At 55.3% G+C, this 22,397-nt stretch overlaps 1 protein-coding gene and 1 long non-coding RNA gene across 3 annotated transcripts; both read right to left on the bottom strand.

The window, feature by feature from the left end:
* Window positions 1–887: 887 nt before the first annotated feature.
* CCDC12 (coiled-coil domain containing 12) lies at window positions 888–21,854 on the bottom strand. 2 transcript variants are annotated; one of them, XM_084512068.1, is made up of 7 exons: window positions 21,686–21,854; window positions 9,559–9,629; window positions 3,019–3,098; window positions 1,838–1,899; window positions 1,719–1,753; window positions 1,469–1,545; window positions 888–1,252 (listed from the first exon to the last, which is right to left on the bottom strand). In XM_084512068.1, the coding sequence occupies exons 1-7, from the start codon at window positions 21,833–21,835 to the stop codon at window positions 1,173–1,175; spliced, it is 555 nt and encodes a 184-aa protein (XP_084368194.1). In that variant the 5' UTR covers window positions 21,836–21,854; the 3' UTR covers window positions 888–1,172. The 2 variants fall into 2 exon arrangements, with proteins under 2 accessions (XP_084368194.1, XP_084368195.1); XM_084512069.1 differs by lacking the exons at window positions 888–1,252; window positions 1,469–1,545; window positions 1,719–1,753; ... (1 more) ...; window positions 3,019–3,098; window positions 9,559–9,629 and adding exons at window positions 19,989–20,530; window positions 21,000–21,124.
* Window positions 11,285–16,961, bottom strand: LOC311433182. The gene is made up of 2 exons (XR_014690603.1): window positions 16,914–16,961; window positions 11,285–16,342 (listed from the first exon to the last, which is right to left on the bottom strand). It is a non-coding gene; the product is annotated as an uncharacterized lncRNA (long non-coding RNA).
* Window positions 21,855–22,397: the final 543 nt, after the last annotated feature.

Here is a 22,397-nt window from a genome sequence, read left to right as displayed (position 1 = left end):
AGGCGTGTGATGGCCAAGATAATTAATAAATGAGCACAAAAATACCCACACGGTGGAGCCATCGTGAAACACTCTCGAATTCATCAGCAGGGAAGGCCGCCAGCTCAGCAGACAGCTCTGCTTTGGCGATGGAGAAGCCGTCAGTGCCGCAGCTCGGTGGGTCCTGTTCTTTTTCAAGCAGGTCGAGCCCCTCAGAGCATCCCCACGTGCTCTGCCCCACGCCGAGGGTGTCCCCACCCCAGCTGATCCACCCCCATTTCTCACAGAATCCTCCAAATCAAAAGGGACCCCCCCCAGGATCACCAAGTCCAGCTGCTGGCGCCCGGACGAAACGGGGACCTGATGGCCAAGAGCACCCCGGCCAAACGATGTGGCACGGTCTCTGGTGGAGACCTTGAGGGATTTCTGGCCAGAAACAGCCTGGGAAGAAGGGTGAGGGGCATTAGGGCTGGTTTCTGGGGTGGCTGCAACCAAGGAGCAGTTGCAAGGACCTCGTCCTGGATCAGAAATGCCACCCTTTGCCCAGACAGGCTGCTGCGCCCCTTCCAGAGCTGTGTTAAGGACCTCTCCTCCCAGCTGCTCTTTCAACAGGCTTTTAAAAGCAGCGGGATGCGGGCGTTAACAGGAACAGCTATTTTTATCACAGGTTAACTCTGCTCTAAATCCCGCTGTCAGGGTTGTGTGCACCAGATGTTTCACCTCGGGACAAAACCGCTTTCCACTCAAACGCAGGATTCGGGTACCCCAGTGGCTGGCCGAGGTGCCCGACCTGCAACATCCCCGCTGCCACGGGACGTGAAGGGGACAGGGACCTGAAAACCCAGTGGGCTGAAGTCCCCGAGGATTAATTGAGCTGCCTCAACCTTGACAGAACAAGCGACAGCTTCTTCCCCGGCGGGATTGTTTTATTATGAAAAGATTTCTTCCAACAAACTCTGTCCGTTAGAAAACATCAGGAGGAGGGGCACAGGCTGCACAGCCCGCAGGGTCTGGGAATGTCAAGGAGCAGAAAAAAAAACGTGTTAGCCTCTCAGCTGGGCGCTTTTCCCAGCACAGAGCAGGTCCTGAGCACGCAGCAGCTGCACGGCAGCACTTGGGGGCTTCAGCGTGTCCCGGCGATGGGCTCGGTGCTGCTGGCAGAGCCCGTGCCCGAGGCTGCTGGATGGATTTCTTCAGTCTGAGTCGCTTCCATCCTGCTTTGCCGACCCGACTGCTGATGCCAGCTCTTCCTCCTGCCCTTTCAGTCGCTCTCCTGCAAGAGAGAAGCAGCAGCTGCTTAGCAATCGGCCTCCCGTACTGGGAAACCCGCAGGGAGAGGCTGAGCAACCCCAAAACGGCTGCCTTCCCCTTTTGGGAAGGGGATCGAACTCCACCAGTCCCTCCCCAGCCCAGCAGCAAGGCAGGGAGCTCCCCACGTGTGCCCTGCGTGGGGTGACCCCGCACAGCACCCCGCAGCACCCTCACGCACGTATCAGTTCAGCAATGGCTCTCTGAGTCCTCTTGTCCAGCTTCTCCAGTTTCTTGGCCACGTCTCGCTTCAAATCCCTGGGGAGGAGGAGGAGAGGGTGAGAACAAATCCCCAAACCCAGGCAGACGTGAAGGCAGGGGCCACGTTGTGGTTTTCCCAGCAGGACGAGCTGAGTTTCCCATTTCTAGCAAATCTAACCCAAAGCAGACAACCCCGAGGGGACGGTGACACCGGGACCTCAAGCACTCACCAGTCCGGCTTCCTGGGGGCCAGGTTTGCCAGATCCTAAGGAGGAAGAGGAGAGAGGCAGTGAGAGCTGGAAGGGAGGCAGAGGAACGCCCGAAACGGAGCAGCTCTCGGTGCACGTACCACTTCGTCGATGATGGGCTCCGGCTTGGCAGCCTCCAGCTGCTCCTTCACCACGTCTTCCACTAGATGGGGGAACAGGACCAGCGTCAGCACAAGGCACAGCAAGGGGACAGCAGGGAAAAACCCACCAGAAAACCCGGGCTTGTTTCAGAGCAGCTTATTAAAGCCTGTTTGAACGGCGTCGCCTTCGGAGGAATCACCTACGAGCGAATCCCCGTGGGTCCACGCACCCTTCCGCCACCCAAATCCTTTAAGAAACTCCTCGAAACCACCTGAAAGCGAGGCAAACCCCACAAAGAGCACCCAGCAGCAGGAAGTCTTCTGGGTTGAAGTCCTGTTTTGGCAAGGTCTGCAGTGATGAGCTGCTCGGCAGGTCTGCGGGGTTTGAATCTGCAATTTGTGACTCACCTCCGAGGGCGCAGCGTGGGGCACCTCGCAGGGACCCAGCTCCAGCCCTGCCCTTCTGTGAGGTATCTGGGAGCTCCAGATATCAGGGAAAAAAGGGGAGCTAAGGGGTCACCACGCAGCTTTCCCTCTGCTAATCGAGGTGTCGGTGCAAGGAGGGAGTGCAAGCACCGAGGCTTGAGCACATCCATCAGGGATGAACCGAATCCTGCTCCAGGAAACGCGTGTGCCCGAGGTGTATTCAGTGTGAAACCGCTTTGAGTCCGGTTCCTCCGTCCTCCTCCCTCCCCAGCCCCTGCTCAAAGTGCCCCAGGACTGGGGGTTTGGTTGCTGCAGGCACGGGAGCTGCAGCTGACGGGCACTGCGGCTCCAAAGGGGGGTGGCAGGGAGCTTGGGTTTTACTGGGAACACTCAAAAATTGCTGTTCCCGATCCCAAACCACACACAGGGGAAGAGTGGAAGGGTGGAAAGAAGTCAAAAACTTTTAAAAAAATGATAAAGAAAGCACAACATCAGCACTCCTGCCAACCAGGTCTCCACCTCCAGCTGGATGCAGAGTCCTGTGCTGTTTTTTTTGCCCTTTAAGTGCTGCCTCGTTCCCCCTGAACGCTGCCTGGCAGCAGGAGAGGATGAAATGTGCTGTGAGGGTGCTGTCAGCCTCGTCCCAGCAGTTAATAAAACCCCTGCAAGGGCTCTGCCTGATCTGGCAGCAGCACCACCGCTGCTTCTGCTTCTGCTTGGGTCCCCCCTCGCCCCAGCTCCCGGGGTTTGCTCACCGGAGGCCGGCTTGGCCGGGGGCACCTTCCTCTTCTTCAGCTCCTCATCTTCGGGGTCGTAGTTTCGCAGTTTGATCTCCCTGGGGAGGAAGGAGAAGAGGAGAGGGCAGTGAGGGGCGGGCACGCTGGCGATTAAATGCACGTAAAGGCTTTGGGTGGGTTGAATGGGTTCGAGCACAAACCCAGGCACTCGCTGCGGGCTCGGATCCTGCCCCGGGCTCTCAGCACAGCCTCGGGCAGCGCCGACTGGGCTGTGCAGGGGCTTTGCTCCAGCTTTGCCAGGCTCCACGGTGAGATCCAGCTCATCCCTGGGGCTTGCAGCAAAGCAAGGGAGGAGAAAAGGACACGAGCTACAGCCCAGGATGGGAAGGGGAAGGATGGGAGAGGTGGGAAGCACAAGGGGGAAACCCACCCCGGAGCACAAGCGCACAGCCCCGGGGCGCAGCACCCTGCCCTCCCCATCCCTGGCAAATTCATCCGGTTTCCCCCTTCTCCTGCCTCAAATCGGGCTAGAAACGAGCCATTTCTTTTGATTTCAGCCAGCTCGTTGAAGAAAGGATGCTAAAAAGAAACTCAGGGGCGTGATTAGCTCGTGGTTAGCCCATTGCTTCAATACCTCCCCCCGGCCAGGCGCGCCTGGACTGCGCCCGGCGCAGGAAGCAGCCACCCCCGAGGACAAGCTGCTGTGAGGTTTTACAGGGTTGGTTTGTTGGTTTTTTTTTTTACACACACGTGCCCCGGGAGGAGGAATTTATTGCATTAACCCGGACCCAGCAGCGTCACTCCCCAGCCAGCAAGGCAGGGCTTTTCGGGAAGCCTGATCTGGGATGATCAAGCGATTATTTTTGGCAGAAGGCGATGCCACGGCCAGGCACGGCTCTCACCGGCACACCAGGAGCTTAGGGACGGCCAAATTTTGTTGCTCACCTCGGAGGCAGAGGGGAGGGAAGCAGCTAATTCAGCCGGGAGGCAACGGGGTGTCAGGCTGTGATGCTGGACATCTGGCCACCAGCCTGCTCCTGCTCGCTGGAGAGGATTTATTGGAGCAAGAGGCAGCACCAGAGGGCAGGACGCCGACTTTCAGCCTCTCCCCCACTTTCTGCTGGGTTTAACTCACGTTTAGGATTCTCCCGCAGCCGAATAGAAACCAAACACAGGCTGCCCTAAGGTCAGAGGGGCTGAAACGAGAGCTGGGAGCCGAGCAAGCTGTTTCCTTCAGGCCAGCGAGACGTTAGCGTTGCACCCTGACAAGCCCTATTTCGACATCAGCAGCTTGTGCCGGCAACGCTGGCTGCTCAGCCCCAGCCGAAAACGATTTAGCAACGTTCCCACAAGCTTCAGCCCCTTCCCAAACTCATCGGGAGGCCGGCACCACGTGGGGAACGAGCAGGGAAGAGGGGCTGCCGGGGCAAGCTGCTCGCTCCGCGCTTAGCCCACAGAAAGCCCCACCTGGGCTGGCAAACAAAAGCCTTGCTAGCCGGCGCTGCCCGTGCTCGCCGGAGATTCCTCCACGAGATTAAAATGAAGAAAAAAAAAAAAAAAGGCACTGCACAACCCAGCAGGTGCTGGCACGGATGGGAGCAGCACCAGCAGAGGTCCTGCAGAAGGGGAAGCAACCGCAGGGCTGTGCCCAGATCCCCTCGTGCCACGGGCAGGGCACGAGCTCGGTTCCCCCCGGTGCTTTCGGCTCCTTGTTAAACCCGCACACAGCTGCAGGAGGGAGGGGAAAACAAAGCAGAAATCAGAAAGGGATCCCTTTAATTAGCTGCTGGATGATGAGGGAGCTCCCTGCACCTGCCTCCGGGAATCGGCAGCGCCCGGCGCACCCGCGGGGGATTTCAGCAGGCGAACCCCGCGGTGCTCGGCTCACCAGAAGCTGCTGCCTCGCTCTCCCCAATTTTTTATCCATCCGTAAAGACAGACGGATGAAGGGCAAGCCCCCAAAAAGAGCAGGAAGGATTAAAAGGGTTCAAAATATCCACCTAACGAGACAGCCAGGGGTCTCCCGCAGGGGTGGGTTGAATAAAGCCCAGGTGTCAGCGGTTCCTCTGGGGCTGTTTGCCAGAAAGCCAGCCCGGCCTGCTGCACACGTGGTGGATTAGCCAAGTGCCCACGATAACAACAAAAAAAAGCCTCAAATCCAGTTTCCCTCGCAGGCCCGGAGCTTCCTCCTGGGGAAGGAGGAGGGCTGGATGCGGCACGGCACGCAGGAGAGGCTCCGTGCACATCGCGGGACGCTCAGCGCTGCTTTTGGGGTTGTAAAACCAACCAAAAAAACCTTCACTCCCCCAGCCCCGAGGGCTTCACAGAGCAAACATCATTCTTCAAGTGATAAATGGACTTTTGAGGTCTCCGTGCTGAAGTCCTGTCTCTCGTGAGGATGCTGCAAGCAAGGCTGCATCCAAACCAAGTCGTTCCTAGCGCCCAGACCCTCAGGAATTATTTCTGGAGTGCCAGGTTGGAGACTTTGCGTTCTTTTAGGGAAGTCCTGGGTGTTCTCACACCCTTTCCTCAAGCTGTTTCGGGCAATCTTCTCCCGAAGGCGTGGAGAAATGGTGTCTGGTGTGAGAATTTGCTGCCCTTCCACCTCCTCGAGCTGCTCTCAGAGCCGGCCACTTTCTGGCACGGCCGCTCCAAGCGGCTCGAAACCGAATCTCCTTGGTGACACTTTCCATCTCGCCCTTCAGAGAGAAACCACGGCAAGAATTTGGGTTTTTCTTTGCCTCCCCGAGCTTCACTCGCTCCTGGGAGGCCCTGGGAAGCCGCATTTGGGCACGCAAGAGAAGTAGGAGACACGAGGGAGGTGCCGAGGGGCTGCTGCAGCACCACCACCCTCTGGGGGCACTGCGAGACTTGTTGTGCGCCCGGCCCCGGTGCAGGTTCCGTTTCACAACCCTATTTTTTTGCTGTTTGATCAAGGGGGTGAAGCTTTTCCCACCGTTCCTGGATTCCTCACCTGTCCCTGGATTCCTCACCCGGGGCAGGAGAGGAGGGAGCAACAAGCAGGGGCAGAGCCCGGCAGCTCCCCCAGCCCCTGCAGAGGGATCTCGGCGCAGAGCCGAGCGTGTCGCAGCGCATCCTCCTCCCAGAGGCACTCGAGGAATGCCAAAAAACAGGCGCCTCTCTTCCACCTCGAGCCCCCAAGCTCACCGAGGAGGTGTTGTTTTTATTTTTGAGGAGGTTTTGGGGGTTTTTTTGGAGGTTTTTTTGTCTCAGGACGTGCTCCTCCGGGAGCGCAGACGGGGCTCGGGGCGGGCAGCTGCATCTCCAGGTGCTGCAGGAGGACTCCAAATGCACCAGGAGGGTGCCACGAGGCTGTCCGGCCAAATTAAGGTGTCTTGGCCACCTGAAGGTGTCTTGGTGGCACCTGGAGGACCTCAGGACCTCAATATTCCTCCAAGCAGCCTTGATATTCCTCAAAGAGCCCCGAGCGCAGCTCCCCTGCGGCGCCGCGCCTGGATAACCACGCTCACACCCGCTGCAGCACCTCGCATCCCCGCACGGCACAGAGCTGCCAAGCTGGGAATAAAAAGATGTTCAGGGCAGGCTCGGGGGTCCTGAGCACCACGCCAACCCCCTGCCTGCAGGCAGGACGCAGGGAGGAAAAAAACACCCAAAATTCAGCCCCCAAAACGCTCCGGTTTCGTTACGGGGGGGACGTAATACTGAAATCAAGAGGGCACTGCTGGGAAGGGGGGCAAGGCAGGGGTTTGGTTATCAAAAAACACCACCTCCTTACAGATGTGATGTGTTTTTTCCCGTATTTAATATTTTTTTGAGCCCTCCACAAGCCTCTCCAGGACGGGAGGGAGGACAACGGCACAGCGGATACCGTGCTCCAGCCTCGGCGGAGCAGATTTGCTGCTGCGTTCTTCGTGCAGAGGGGAGGTGTGAAAAAAAAAAAAGAAAAAAGAAAAGAAAAAAGAAAAGAAAAAAGAAAAACAAGTGGTTTTGCCCTGCCCCGTGACATTCTTCCCTCCTGCCCAGCACTCAGCCGAGCTGCAACGTTCAGGGCTGATTCAGTGGTGAAACAGCAGCAGCTGACGAGCAGCAGCTCACCGAGGGTTGATTTCTAGCTACGGCGACAACTTCTGATCCCCCTTCCTTTTGCAAGCCCTGCTTTGGGTTTTAATTCACGCTTTTAACGCCCCGACGCCCCTGGGCAGCAGAGCTGGGAAGCAAATAAATCCAGGCGCTGAAACTATTAGAAATATCAACCCCCCCAGAGAGGCAGACCCGAGCTTAAATTGCTGCGTTTTGCACCGAGGGCCTCGTCAGCACTTGTTCCCGCCGCGGTATCTCGCGGCGTGAAAGATAATAACAAGGAACACACACCAAAAAAAAAAGAAATAGAGGGGGGAGAGCTGTGAGCTGAGCAGAAAAAAAAACAGGAAGCTGCCCCAAATCGTGTCGTCACGCTGGCAGCTAGAAGATATCTGCAAAGCAGGCTCCTGGCTCTGCTGCAGGGTGCAAAGTCCTGGCCCCCGAGGATGGGAGGAGGCAGCAGGCTGTGGTTAAAGCCTGCCTGGTGGTCAGTCCTGCCCTGAGAGCCACCCCGAGGAGCAGCCAAAGCAGCCCTAAATCCCAGCCCCTAAGGGTGAGAGAGCAGCCAAAGCTGTTCCTGCCTTCCTGCAGGGCACCCCCAGAGCAGGAGCAGCTTCCCCGGTTACACGGTGTGCCCGAACGCTGCACGCTGGCCGCAAGATTATTTCCTCAGCCACCAAGTTTCACCTCCCTCCGCTGTTTTTTTTGGTGGTTTGCAGCTTGAGGAAGCAGCCCAGCTACCCAGGCTCTTGTTTTTGGGGGTGAGGGAGCAGCCAGGGCATGCTTTAGCTCCCAGGACCAGGAGCAAATCATCTCAGCTCAACCTTTTAGCACCAGCCGGCGGCGAGGCATTGGCGCTCAGCGGTTCCCCCTTTTCGAAGGGTTGAGAAAGTTCAGCCGAGCTCGCCGGGAAATGAAAATCTGAGATGAGAAGCGAGTTAGCGGCTTGCTGGTCTCGTCCAAAGCACACGGCCGATTTCAGCCAGCAGAAAAAAAGAAAAAAAGAAAAAAAGAAAAAAAAAAAAAGGGCATTCGACGAGTCAAACAGAAATCCCTGGACGGGCTGGAGCTGAGCTGCGAAGCGACGACTCGCCTCGGCCAAATTTGTGATTCAAACGTTTCCTGCCGAGCCGATCTTGCTCTAATTTGCCTTGCAAAAGTCACATTTGGATCCTGGCAAAGAGCTCCAGGCTCCTGCGGGGAAAGCGAGCTGGAAAGGAAACTTTTTCGCCCCAAAAGCTGCCTCCCTCCCCGGAGGCATCACTCCCACGGATTTTAGGAGATGCCCTCCGTCCACGGGCAGTTTCTTGGTGACTGCACAAGGGTTCGTGCTTGCTCTGCCCATAACCTCGGTGAGGTTTCAAGGGCATTGCTGCAGGCAGAGGAAGGATTTGCTGAACCTGCTGCACGAGGAGAGCTCCCTGATGTTAAAAAAAGACCTCCTGGATCAACAGGGGGTGATGCTGAAGGTTTGATATAAAACCACGTCACCTCTGATATGCTTCAGGTGGCTAAAAAGAAGTGATCCCTGGCCTAAAAGTCGGTCAAAAGAGACAAAAATGATTATTTCAGGATTTTTAGCTGGGTGTAGGGACGCACATCGCTGCTAGCCCGACGGGTGGTGCTTTTAGGAGCGCAGGAGACGCGATGCTCCTCGTTTGAGGGCAGCAGCACCCCGCAGCACCTCGCCACGCCGCAGATCAGGTGGCAGGGCTGCAAAGCGAGAGCTGCTCGTTCATTATTCATCAGCGTTTCCGAGATCTTTAAACTCCTGCGTCAGCCTCAGCCCGGATCCCGTGACTCCGCCGGCACGAAACCCACCGGCGGCGCCTCCGGATGAAAGTTCAGCCTCTGAGATCGCTCTCGAGAAGCGCTCCCAGCCCCAAAACCAAAAAAAAAAAAAAAAAAACCACCACCTGGTGCTTCTCGAGAAGGCTCGCAGCTCCTGCCAGGAGTTATTCCCCAGCAGCAGCAGGCAGGGCAGCGGGGATCTCGTTCTGTTTTCTCCGCAGTTCCCCTGCGCTCACGTTTTTTGGTGATGGGAGCAAACAGCACTGGGCCAGGTGTGAGCTGCAAAGCCCCGGTGCATGGAAAAAAAATGCACTTTTAAACCACGCAGGTGTGAGTGATGGGGATGGAGTGATCGATGTGGAATTGATCTGTACTCCAGGTGCCTCCGAGGGCGTCGCCTTCCCCTTGCTACCCAAAGAAATGCATTAAGATGGCCGGAGGGCTTTCCTCGGCGTTCCCCCATCTCAGATTCTTTACAGAAGGAGGTTAAATTCACACCAAAACCAACCCAAATTGTGTGTCAGGAGCCAAAGATGGGGCTCAGAGCAACCTGGGGTGGTGGTGGCATAGCGGGGGGAATTAGGTGGTCGCTGAGGTCCTTTCCAACCCCAATCACCCCGTGATTCTGCGATCCTAATCAGCAAACACGAGGGCAGTGCCCAAACGGTACATACAAGAGAGAATTGGGAATAAATAAATAATTACTTGTGCCTGACGGTCTCCTCTTCGTCATCTCTTCTGAACTGCTTGCTCTCGGGCTCGCCGCTGCTCTTGTTCTGAAAAGACAAAGAGTTTACTCCGTCAGGCCCTGCAGCCACGCAGGGCAGCCCAGCTCAGAGCCCTTCCACGGGGGCTTGAAAGCACTGCTGAGCTCTGACAGCTGGAAATGAAGCTGCCTTTCCCTTTTTCTCCTCTTAGCGCCCTAAGAACTGGCACGGAAAAGTCAATTCTGCCCTCCGAGGCAGCGGGAGCGCTCAGGAAAAGGCGAGGAAGGAAGGATTTCCCTGGCGAAACTGCGAGAAAAACCCTTGAATGTGTAAGCTTTAAAATGTTATTTTGGATCCCGGGTTAAAAACCAGCTCGGGTGCAAACAGCTCGATGCTGGTTCAGGCCCAGCGCAGGCTGGAGGCGCTCTTTATAAAGGGAAAAAAAAACCAACAATCACTCCTAAAACCAGTATTTGGCTGTTTTAACCCCCTCCGAACGTGGGTTTTGTTTTTCAGAAGCAGGCTTCTGCTGTCACACACGTTTTTCTTCTCCAGCACAGAGCTGGGCTGGCTGAAAGCAGCCCACGAGCAGCTTTCTGCTGCTGTGCGAGCCGGGGGAAGCCCCTTCTTTCACTTTCTCGTTCCTTTCGTCTCCTCGCACTCCGCGCACGCTCTCCCAGCCCACGCTCTCACTGGAGTTTGATCCGGGAGGGTTTCGAGCACGTTCTGAAACACTGACGAGAGATTTGGGGAGAAAATGCTCGTTTCCCAGCACAGGCTTGCGTGCCCTGCACCGCCGCACATCTTTTTCCCCCCATACACCAAAATAATTTGGCACTGAAATCCCACCGCTCCCCTACAGCCTGCCCAAAGCCCCCTGTTCCTGGCACCTGCTGCAACCCGTTCCCCATCGCCACCCAAATATTTCCTAAAGTCCTGTTAATTTCCTGAATTTTTTAGAGATGCCAAGCAGGAGAAAGAGCAGGATAGTGAGGATGATGAGGATGGCAGCGAGGATCAAGGCACCACCACGTCTCCAACCACATGGGGCCCCTGCTCCCCGCCACCACCCGCCGAAAATTGGGCAGAGGGGTGTGAAAGCAGAACACAAACGAGGTCCGAAATGGATGTCTCGAGCCCCAGGAAGAGAAATTCCCCACGCTTTGCTGTTTGCAGGCTGTAAGCAAGATTTCGGTTTCGTCCGCGCGGTGCCCAAAGCCCCGCAGCGAGTCGCAGGGCTTCTGGTGCTGCCTCTGAGCACGGGAATTCACACCGAAAAGGGGCAGAGCTGTGAGAGAACGGCATTTTTCACCCGCTGCTGCGTGCGGGGAGCTGTCACGAGTCCCTAAATGTGTTTGTGGGACTCTGTGGGACTCAGGGTCCCAGCCCGCAGCCGATTCACAGCGCTCCTCGAGTTCACACACGAGGCAGCGAGCAGCGTGCACGGCCAGCAGCACCCTGCTGAGCCTTGGAGAAGCTCCTTCCTCTGCTTTCCACCCTTCCTCACCCCAAAAAAAAACCCCGCAGGAGGCTGGAGCTTGCAGGGCTGGGTGTAAAGAGAGCTGCAAAGATGCCATTAAAGCATCCGTAGCCTCAGAGGGGTCACACATGCTTTAAAACATCTCCTTCCTCCCGCACGCAGCCGGCTGCTCGGAGGCGATTCCCCCACAAGCAGGGGTTTGGGGTGAGGATGGAGTGTGGGATCAAGGGCTGGGAGAGTTGGGTCTCGTTACGTGATCATTTATTGATAGAGGCAGAGGCTCGAACACACATCTTATCTTACAGCTCTTCCTTTCATCGCTGCCACGTCTCTTTTTTCTTCTCCGCCCTCGCTGGATTTACCCCATGGCTCGCCACAGCAGCAGCATCTTAAGGGATCCCTGCTGGGCTCTGAGTTTTCCCCTCTGCCGTCCTCTTCACGTGCTCGTGCTCGCCAGCTGGGTCACAACTTTCGTTTCTTCAGCTCAGGGCAGGAAGGGCTCCTCCCCAAATCGCCTCCCGCGGGTGTCTGATGTCTCCCCGTGCTTGGTGGCGGCCCCACGGGCGCACAGCAGCACTTGGGCTCTCCCCATTTCTCAGCTGAACTTCACTTTCCCCTACCTAAAACCTCACCGCCGTGCAAGGAGCCAAAAATAACCCCCCTGCCCTTCCACCCTCGCCCGATTCCTCTTTTCTAGCACCCCATGGCGAGCTGCTCCTGAGGCTGGAGACGCAGCCGGGCTCGGCGAGGCTGCTTGCCAAGCGCCTGCCAACAAAAAAAAAGTCACTCCCATCCTTCAGCCCCTGCGAGGAGACAGCCCAAAGATAAGCTGTTGGCATTAAAGAGCTCGCTGACTCGTAGGCTGCACCAGGAGGAAGGAAAAAAAACACATTTGGCAGTCCCAAAGTCAGGCCAGCTCGGTGAAAGCAACCTGGAAGACGCTCACACCTACCCGAGGGGAGCAAAGAGGGGTCTGTGGGGAGCTGAGCCTCGATCAGAGCGAGGTGGCAAACATTTCTGTCACTTCCCGAGCTCTGGGTTGGCATTTTGGGATTCCCACTCCTTGTTCCAGCACACAAACCCCTCCAGCCCATCCCGGTGGCTGCAGGGAGCCGGGTCGCAGCCCCCGGTGCCGGGCGATGCAGGCGCCGTGCCCAGGAATGTGAGAAATGAGAAATCCCCCTGGGCTTCGGCGCTTTTCCTTCCTGGCAGGAGCCCCGTGCAGCCCTCTGGTTCCTTCCACTGTAACAACAAGGGAAGAGGCCGGGTTGCCTTCAAAGGTTTAGGGCCAAAAAGGGCCCTAAATAAATCACGTTGCTGACCCAGCTCACCCCTCTTGCCCGGAGTCTCAAACTGCGGTGTTTTGCCAGCCCCCTGGAATTTATCCAGTGCTTGGAACAAAAAAAAAAAAAAGATCAAAATCAAATCGCAGCAGGCTAACGACCTCTCGGGCTGATTATTTTAGGATTCCTAGGTGCAAATTACCCACGAGTGCTGATGTGGAGTGGTTTTGCTCGGTACCTAACATCCTCTCATCACCGCCGGCTCGTCGTCCCCACGTGACACAAGTGTGGCTCTCACCTCCTTCCCAAAGGAGGCTTCATACATCCAAATCTTTTATTTGTTTCCTTCTCTCCACCGCCTTAAAAATCAGCCTGAAGAACTGCTTCCCCCTCTGCTCAGGGCTGGCCCTTCCCAAAGTCCCAGGAAGGAAACTGCAGGGGTTTAATTTCTGCTTGGATCTCCCATTTTGCCCGTCCTGCTGCATTTCCAGCCCTCCCCAAATCCCCTGGGCGCCCGCGTTAAATGCAGCTGGTGATCCCCTGGATCCCCTAAAAGCCAACAAAATGACCCTACAGCTTCTCCTCCTCCCGGGAGCTAACAGCAGCTCGCTTTCCTCGGGGAGTGACCGGAATACCGAAGCTCTCCTTATCTTTCATTGAAGGCTCGGAGGATGGTTTTGTTACCAGTCAAGTGCTTCTCCGGCAAATAAACGTCTCTTCTCGAGGAGTTAAAAGGGGTCAGGGCTGGGAAAAAAAAAAAAAAAGCAGGCTCCATCCCTGGAGCTGCTCTCCCTGCTTCCTGGCTGCAGGAGCTGGTGTTAAAGGAAAAAAAAAATAAAAAAATAAAAGCTCCCAGGTCCCACAGCACCATTTTTTTGCTTGATATAAGCAGGTTTCATCCAGGTAAGGAGCAGTCGTTGGTTTTTTTTTGGTGATGTTGGCTGCTCTCCTTGATCTCTCCAAGCTCTGTGCTGAATGTATTCACTGTGGGGAGAGTCAGAGATGCCTCGAGACCCCCCAAAATCGATCAGGAGCTGTTCAGAAGCCATTTGCTCGTCGCAGTCCTCGCGGTAATCGTATAAATAGGGGATTTAGAAGAGCCTGAGCTACGGCCCTGCAGCTTTTTCCTTCTTGAAGCCATAATCCCGGTTCAGTCCCCGCTGGTTACTATGGAAATGGTTAAAGGAGAGCAAAGGAACAAAACCTCCCCCGAACAAAATTAATCCAACCCCTTGCTTTGTGCCAGTGCCTCCCAAAATAACCCATTTCTGAGATGAAAGGCGCCCGTAATTCATTGCTTTATGATTTAATTGTGCTGTTTACACAGCAAACACTCGCAGGTATTTCTTCCCGCCCGATAACCCACAGCACCACCGACCAGGCTGAGGTTGGCTGCTCTCAACGTGCCCATCACTCCCCGTCTGCTCCAATAAAAGTCACTGATTTACAGCACCGAACGCTCAGAAATCATCAGAATCTCCCCCAAATTTATGTTAAGCTGAGAAGCCAGCCCTGCCCTAGCTGCCCGGGATGATATTGTGGATATTTGGGGGACAAAACCCGTGTTCTCCAGGGCGGGAGGGCAGGGGAAAGCAGGCTGGCTCGGGGTTCGGTGCCTTAATGCCACCTCTGTTGTGGGACAAAAGGGGAAACAGAACCAAACGCTGCCCGTGGCCGGTTTCATTTCTCTAAAGAAGAAAAAAAAAGGGAAAAAAAGACTACAAGCAGGTCTGCGTTCACACACCAGGACCCTGAAGAAAGGTGAAACGTTTGCAGAAGAAGGTGGTCTGTGCATGAATCTCCCTGGCCCTATATTTATATATTTTTTAAAAAAAGTTAGCTAAAACACCCGAGTTTCACACCGAAATCACAGCCCCGCAGTGCTAATTAAGCGGTGCCGCTTGGGCGCAAGACAAACCTAGCTCTGCATTGCTGGAGCTGATGATTAACCTGGTTTCTGGAGGCTGTTTTTTTAATTTTTTACCTCCATGAATTAAACCAGAGCCCGCTGGTTGCAGTGCCACCAGCCCGTACCCACCACGGGCTCTCCTCAGCCTCAATTCCTGCAGGGAGAAAGGTGCTGGAGGGGCCTGGAGAGCACCAAGACGTCTTGGTTGGCGTTATAAATCTTTTTTTTGGAGGCTATGAGGGGATTTAAGGGAATTTAAAAGGAGATGTTGCCATTATCGAGCTGTTTGTGTAGCTCGGAGACAGCTCGGCAACGCACAGCCCCTCGTTTCGGGTTTTTACGTTCTTCCAAAGAGCTTTGAATTCCCCCATCCATGAAATTGGGGGGGTTCAAAACTACCCCAGAGGGATGCTGCGAGGGGAAACGAGCACAGCCCTGTGAAATAACTCGGCTGTTGCCTAGGAGGGGCGAGCCAGGTCTTTAGAGCCCGGCACCGAGGTGATCGGGCAGCGCCAGGAGGCGAGGCTTCGATACCTGCAGCTCTCTTCTGCTTCATGCAAGGTCACGGCCAAAGGGGACTTCCAGCCATGCACAAAAACCCGGCTGAAAACAAAATATTTAATTGCAAAGCCAAGGAACTCCCTGCAGAAATGTTGGCACGAAGCTTTCCGAGCCCTTCCTTTTCCGTGGCTCCCCAAAAACGCATGGAGTAAGCGCTCCTCTGCGTAATTCTGCCCCTATTTTATTTATTTAGGGATTTCTAAAGAGCCCGAGAACCTCTCCGAAGGTTTCATTTTCCAGGCAGACCCCTCGGGGGATGCTGGAGCACCTCCTGCACAGCAGCAGCAGCAGCAGCAGGGGCAGCAGCAGGGAACCCGAGCAAATAGCGCGGAGATTTAGCGCGAGCATCGACTGTGAAATAAAAAAAAAGAGGGGAAAAAAGGGAAAGGGAGAGAAAATAACCCAAAATTACACAGGAAGAGAGGAAAATTCCTCCTCTACCTGCAACTGGAGCAGGTAGAGGAGAAATCTTCCCCGCAGCCCGTCCCCTGCGGGGTGTTGGTGCCACCGCCCCGTCCCCGTCACCCGTCCGTCCCCGGCGGCGCTCGCCTCGCCCCGTGGGAAACCTCCCCCAGGCAAACAAACCCAACAAAAGGAGGGGAGGGGAAAAAAAAAAAAAAAAGGGAAAAAAAAGCAAGCAAGGCGTCGAGCTTCCTGAACCAGCTCGCAGCAGGGTCAAACGCGTGGCAGCAGGGGCAGGACGCGGCCACACGGCAGCCCAAAGGGGTGTGCGGGGCTGTGCCTGCCCCTAAAGAAGCTTCTGGGGGCTCCAGACGATCCCCTCGTTTCTGGGAGAGCCACAAAGGTCCCAAAAGGTTTTCAGTTTGGGATAAAAACCACCACAGGTCACACAACGGGCACCCAGGATAACGGCGGGGCATCCACGGGGCTGTGGGATTAACGGGATGAGCTCGGGGTGGTTTTTGCTTTTTTGGGTTTGGCTGTTAACAGCTCGCCCTGCGGGGACTGGAGCCTGCAGCCTGCCCAGCCAAGCACCCCAAAACCCCTTAAAATCCCATATAAAAGCCCCAGCCTTTCCCGATCCCACTAACGGGGCTGTGGCAGACCCCACACCAGCGATCCCAACGGGGTGGCAGCTCACAAAAGCTCCCAAAACGTGCCCCGAGAAGAGGAGGCGTGGGGCCACGCAGGCTGGGGAAAAAACCGGGAGGAAAAGGGGGGTGGGAAGGGCAGGAATTGCCTCGGTCCTAAAAAAAAAAGCGATGCTAAATCGAGACAAAAGCCTGGGTTTTAGCCAAGGCACCGCTTCCGACGTGAGGCGTGACAGGGCCACGAGGGCTCTGGCGGAGAGGCCGCCCGCCCCGCCACCCCCGTGGGCTCCCGCTTGCCTCCCAAGCTGGGTTTGAGGGTTTTTGGGGCGAAAAAGAAGGGAAAAAGCAGCTCCGTGGCTGCTCTGCTCGCTGGGTTTCTCAGGGCTGGGTGGGAGAAAGGCACCTCTGCTGCTCGGGTCAGCCCCACGACGCTCTCCGCTGGTGGATTTTGGAGGAGGAGCAGCATCCCCTCGCGCCTCCGCACCGCAGGTCCTGCTCTAAAAGGAGAGGGACAGCCAGGTTTTGGGGTGGTTTTTTGCTGGGAATCGCCTCATTATTTAGCCAGGACAACAACCAAACGCCGCCCCCGGGGAGGATTTGACAGCCACAAAGCCAAAAGCAACAGGAAAAACAAAAAAAAAAGCCAGGGCTCGAAGTGTTAAACACAACAGGGAAACACCCAGGGAAATTCACGCACACGCTGGACACGAAGGATGCCTCCCCGTGCTGGTTTTGCACTATTTCGGAGCAGAGATCTCATTATTTGCTCTATTTCTTATTTTCTCCCGTTATTTTTGTGCCCGGCCACACGAGCACTGAAGGTTTTTGGAGCCTTCTCCTTCAGCTGATCTCTCCCTGACGGGGAACCTGGCACAAGGCAGCCACTTTCTGCCTTTTTTGTGTCTTAACGTGAAATTAACCCCAAAAAAAATCCCAAACAGCCCCACCAGCACTCCCCACTCCCCTGTTTCCCTCGGGGCCTCGAGGAGAGGGAATAACCCGAGGCCACCAGGCAGGGGAGGGCTGGGCACAAAGCCACACGGATCCCAAGAGAGGCGAGAACAATACCGGAGCCAGAGGAAGGGAAGAGCTGCAGGTCTCGTCCTACGTGCTGCAAGAAATGGGTAAAAATGGGTTTTTACAGCGGGTTTTCTTAATTTGGCAAACAATCTCTGTCCTAAATGCATCGAGGAAGGAGCCTGCTGCTTGGATCGCCTCCGGAAAAGAGGCATCGAGCGCCAGTTAGCACCAAAAAGACACCCCGAGTCGTCAAAAGGCAAGAAAAGCCTCTGAAAAACACCAAAACCCAGCATCCGAAAGGGAATCGAGCGCTGACACGGGAAGAGGAGCTCCAAAGTGACCTTTAACCACACGGTTCCTCTTCAGCAAGCAGCCTCTCGGCTTTAACCACAGCTTACAGAGCTCGCGCCGAGGCGGCCTTGCCAGCGAGGTGGGTTCAGGACGAGGTGCCAAGAGAAATTCCTGCAGGAGCTGCTTTGGGTTGTGACCAGCAGAAGCCAGCAGGCCGGTTTTCCTACAGATTTTCCCTCTGGACTCAGCTCGTGGGTGCTTTCTCCGGGGTTTCATAAAGCAGGAGCTCTACCCGAAACGTTTTTCTGACTTAAACTTCGTAACAAGGCAGCAGCAGCTGAGCTCGCACCGAAATGTTGCAGCAGGGTGGTCTAAAAATAAGAAAAAAAGTCTCCTTCCATACAAAACCTCGTATTTTTGTGATGTTTGCAGGGCCCTCGAGCTGCAGCGATTATTTTTCTTATGGGTAGAGTTGGAAAGAGAAATATTAGGTGAAAACCCTCTGCCCATCACCACGATGTGAAAGGAAATCAGGATGAAGGAGCATCGGGGCAGGCAGATCTCAAACTCTGCCAGCTCCTCCTCAAAGGTTAAACCCCAATTTAAGTTTGGGGCTGCTACATCACAGAGGGGAAAAAAAAACCTAAAAACTGGCAGGGAAAGGCAGAGGAAAACTCTCAACACTTCATTCAGCTGCCACCAGTGCCAGCGAGCGCTTCCTCTCACCTCAGCAGCAGCCACACACCCGAATTATTTCGGAGCTGAGTCAGAGGGGCAAGGGCAGGTTACGAGCAAGAGCTGAGACAAGAATTCCTCCCCGCTGCTCCCGTATCTAGGGCTAAAAATAAGGAGCTGTGGGAAAAGCACCAGGCTCCTCGCAAGGAGATAACGCGCGTGCTTCTTTGTGTCCCTACTGCTTCGTTTTGCTGCTGCTCCCCAGACAGAAAACCCAACAAATCCCTTTCTAAATATTTATATTTCTGCACACACACGGATTTTTAACTACAACACAAGTTCCTCCTTCAGGAAAAGCCTTTAAGACACCACACTGGATACCAGAAAGAGGCCTGAGACCCCCTACACCCCCCTTTTATTTCTAAAACCAAGCAGTTTTCCACCGAACGGGTGAATCCCCAAACGGGCTTCGCTTTCACAAAGCCCCCAGTGCTTTTAAGAGAAGCTCTGACGTGCACAGAGCTCCCAAATTTCTCTCAATCACGTCACCTGGAAGAGCTGTGGCGATTTTTTGGGGTTTGAAGCAACGTAAACCTGACCCCAACGCCCATCTGACCCCAAAACGGGCAGACTGAAGGCCTCAGAAAGCTTGTTCCAAGGGCAACCTCTTCCCCAAGCAGGAGGAGCCGCAGTTAATTATCAACTCGCCCAGCAGAACGGCGCGGTTATGGAAATTCGGCTCCTCGGGAGTCACCCGGGGGACCTGCAGCAACAGCCAGCCCTTCGGAGAGGCTGGCACCCCTCGGCACGGCTCCCTGGCAGCTTCTTATCTGGGGCTTCAGCACGGGGGATTTGGCAGCAAAAGGGTTTTCTGCTTCTCCGTGCCACTGGGCTCCTTTTTTTTTTTTTTTTAATCCTGGAAAAACGTAAAGTGGTCGTGAAAGCGTCAGGTCCCCGGCCTGAAAGCGCTCGTGGTTCTGCACAGCCCTCACCTGGCAGGAGCTTCAAACGGATCCAGGACACCTGGGACCTCAAAATGTGGCGTTAAATAGTGATAAGGAGCAGTTAGCCAAAGCTCGTGATTGCATTTTGTGTCCCTCTCTGCGTTTTGTGTCCCTGCCTAAGCTTAAAGTGAGCAAAAAGATCCCCTTCAAAAGACGCTAAAGATAAAAAGTCTCCCTGAGAAACAAAATCTGGAGGCTTTAATCTGATTTGCAGCCATTAGGCAAGGGGAAAAAAAAAAAAAAAAAAAAAAGCAGGAAGGGAGCAGATTGTCAGGTTTTAGCCCCCATCCTTCCACTGCAGGAACCCGGGGGGGGAGTTTCCTGGTAATTAAAGGTGGCAGCAAAAACACGAGCGAAGCGTGGGTTAAAAACACAACCAGCCGGCCTCAGACAGGCTTCCCAACGTCCCAGGCTGGTGGAAAACGAGCACAGCCCCGTTAAAAGCTGCACAGTTTCCCCGTGAGCTTCCTCTTCCCGGCGCAGTTTTGCTCCACAGCTACTCCCACGGCTCTCCGAAGGCTGCCAGATAAGAGGCTGCTGTCGTTTTTTATTCCCCCAGCTCCGTTTCGGGTTTGTTTGGGTGTAAAACGGGGATCTTGCAATCAGCAGGGCTCGCACAGAAGCGGCAGCGATGGAACAGAAAGAGGTTGTGCTGCCCGAGCTGGCTGAGCCAGCACCGATCACGCTCACTGCAGGGGAATAAAACTGGTCTGGTTAATGCAGGGAAGAATCCCAGCACCAAAAAGCACCAAAAAAAAGGGTTTTGGTGCCACAGGAGCAGCTACAACGAAGCACGTGCTGTGCTGGGAGAAGAGACAGGCTGCAGGAGGGGCTTCTCTAAAAGCCAGGAGCTGCAGGAGCCTCGGAGCCGGGGAGCAGCAGCTGTAAAATGTTTCGATCCGGCTTTAAAAAGACAAAAAAAAATAAAAGGAAAGCTTGGAAACCGGAGATTAGAGTCAGACAACTCCAACCGCGCCCTCTGCCAGGGTTTGGGGTGGCACAAGCACGCCCTGAAGGCCGGGGGAAGGCTCGACTGGTTCCACAGCAGGAGCTCCCAGCTGGAGGGTGACTCACAAGGAAATCCAGCGGGAGGGTTTTTTACGACCACGCGTCACCGAGCAAGAAGGCAAGGGGTGAAATTCAGAGCCTGATAACAAAAAAAATAATAATAATTAAAAGCAATAATCCTGGAGGGATGTAGGTGCAGGGACAGACTTCACAGCCCCACAGGCTCGCCTCGGTTTGCCCCACGAAGTCCCTGCTCCCTGCCACGAGGAAATGTGTGCGGGTTTTGGGCTCAGGAAGCCTCGCTCCCTTCATGTTGGCCTAAAAAAAAAATTCAGGAGCTCTTTTTTCCGTCATTTTTTCTTGCTGAGAAGAAAAACTGAAAGGTTTTTCCCCTCCCTGAAAGCTCGGCACGGATAAGGACGGGTGTTTCAAGGCGAGGAACGCAGCAGGAGGTGTAGAAACCCCAGGAAGGTCTCGGCATAGGGGCAGGCACCTTCCCACCTTCCCGGACCATCCAAACCTCCACCAACAGCTTGAGGTTGACGTGGCAGGAGGGGAAGAGCTCGCAACCGCCTCGGGAACCCGAAAAGGGTGAATGAAGCAAGGCCGGGACCTGCCGAGACACGCCGGAGCCTGGCAGCTTTCGGGAGGCACCGCCGGGTTCTCACACCCGTTCTTCTTTCAGCTCTCCAATCGGGGGGAAATAAAAATATTTCAACACTCTCAGCTCAGGGATCCAGGAGATCCCATGGACGAGAACCTGTAGATGGGGACACGGGACTGAACTCCAGAGCACCTCATTTCCCCCTGCAGCCCCTCATAAAACCCTATTATTCCTCATTTACCTGCAGCGAACCCCAAATCCCAGCTCCCTCCTCCAGCTCTTGCACCTCTCCCTTTTCTTGTACCCTTTTTTAACCAAACCCCTTCAGACCCCCTCTCCTGCCCCACACCCACCCCATCGCCACCCTCCTCACCTTACGGCCCTAAAATCCCCTTCCCCAGCCCCGTCCCACCACCCTTCACCCCATAGCTCTCCCCTATACCCCTAGCCAAGCCCCTGCACCAAAAACCACGCTTTTTCACCCTAAATACCAGCCGTCCTCCGTGCCCAGCATCCCATAACCTGAACCCCAAAATGCTCAGCCCTGCCAACCTGGTGGATCCAGACCCCACCAAGGTCTTCAGCCTGGAGTAGGGAATCCTCCAGGGAAACCCTACAACAGCTTCCCAGTTCCTAAATGGGGCTGCAGCGACAGGACAAGGGCTGACGGATTTAACCTAAAAAAAGACAAATCTCTTCCCATCCAAATCATTCCTAAATTTTTGGTTAGCCCTAAAAAGGCTTCGCAGCTGGAAGAGATAATCCTAGAAGATCCCTTTCCAAAAGAAACAACCCTGTTCCTACACCCCAAAACCCTTTTCCCCTATATCTTCAGGTCCAACCCCATACCCCAAAAGCCACCACCCCTCAACACCTCCTGAACCGTTACACCCCCAGAATCACACCTCCCCGACATATTTATCACAGAGCACGGCAATAAGACAGAGAGTAACGGTTTTAAGCCAAAAGAGACTGAATTTGGGTCGGGTATTAGGATAAAAATGCTCATTTTCAGCGCAGGAGCTGCGGGTGCCCCATCCCTGGCGGTGCCCAGGGCCAGGCTGGATGGGGTTGGGAGCAGCCTGGGCTGGCGGGACGGAGCCATGAGGGGATTTTGAGGCGGTTTCGGGTGCGCTGAGAGGATTTTAGGGGCGCTGAGGCGCTTTTAAGCACCCACCCCCCCCTCATCCCTCCATCCTCCCGCACCCCCCCGGCACCCTATCCCACAGCCCCTCTACCTGCAGGGCTCGCTGCCTCAGGGCTCGCAGCCTCTCCTGCCGCTTCCTCGCCTCCTCCTCCAGCCTCCCCAGCTCCGGTTCCTCCACCACAGCCGCCGCCATCGCCTCCTCCTCCTCCTCCTCCTTGGCCCCGCCGCTGGGCGCCGCCATTTTGTGCCGCCTTCCCCCCCCCCCCCCCTCCCCTCAGCCGCGGCGAGCCGAGCGCCGAGCGCGTCGATGGGGGCTTCTTTTTTGGGGGGGAATCTCTTTTTTTTGGGGTGTCACCCCCCAACATTTAAAAAAATAAATAAAATTGACGATAAGCTAATAAATTAAAAATATATATAAAGAATCGTTGAGTGTCTCTCCTCGTGGGAAGGTGGGCGGGGGGGGAAAGGGGGTGCGGCTGGATGGGGGGGCCAAAATAAAGGTTTTTCACCTCATTTTTTTTTAATTTTTTTTTTTTTTTGGGGTGGGGGGCATCCCGTTGATGTCACGCCTCACCTTCATTCCCCACACCCCCCCCCCCCCTCCTTCACCCCTACACCCCCCATAAGGGGCTGCGTGAGGGCACCGGGGAAGGCTGAGGAGGAGGAAAGGGGGGGGGGGGTTATACAAAAACCTGCCCCCAAAATTTTTATTTTTATGCATTTTTTGGGGTGGGGGGCACCTCCCCGTGTGTGTGTCCCCCCCCTTTTTTTTTTAAAGCACGCACCTGGGGGAGGGCCCGGCA

This window comes from Aythya ferina (genome assembly GCF_964211825.1).
Source record: "Aythya ferina genome assembly, chromosome: 2".
Lineage (NCBI taxonomy): Eukaryota > Metazoa > Chordata > Aves > Anseriformes > Anatidae > Aythya > Aythya ferina.
Note: the sequence above shows the minus strand (reverse complement) of the source record. Positions and strands in the feature narration are given on the sequence as shown.

Coding starts and splice junctions, on each gene's coding strand:
- CCDC12 (XM_084512068.1), bottom strand. CDS start 21,835: ATGGCGGCGCCCAGCGGCGGGGCCAAGGAGGAGGAGGAGGAGGAGGCG. Junction 3,099..9,558: donor GAGGAGACCGTCAGGCACAA/GTAATTATTTAT, acceptor CTTCCTCCCCAG/GGAGATCAAACTGCGAAACT. Junction 1,900..3,018: donor CCCGGCCAAGCCGGCCTCCG/GTGAGCAAACCC, acceptor TCCCCCATCTAG/TGGAAGACGTGGTGAAGGAG.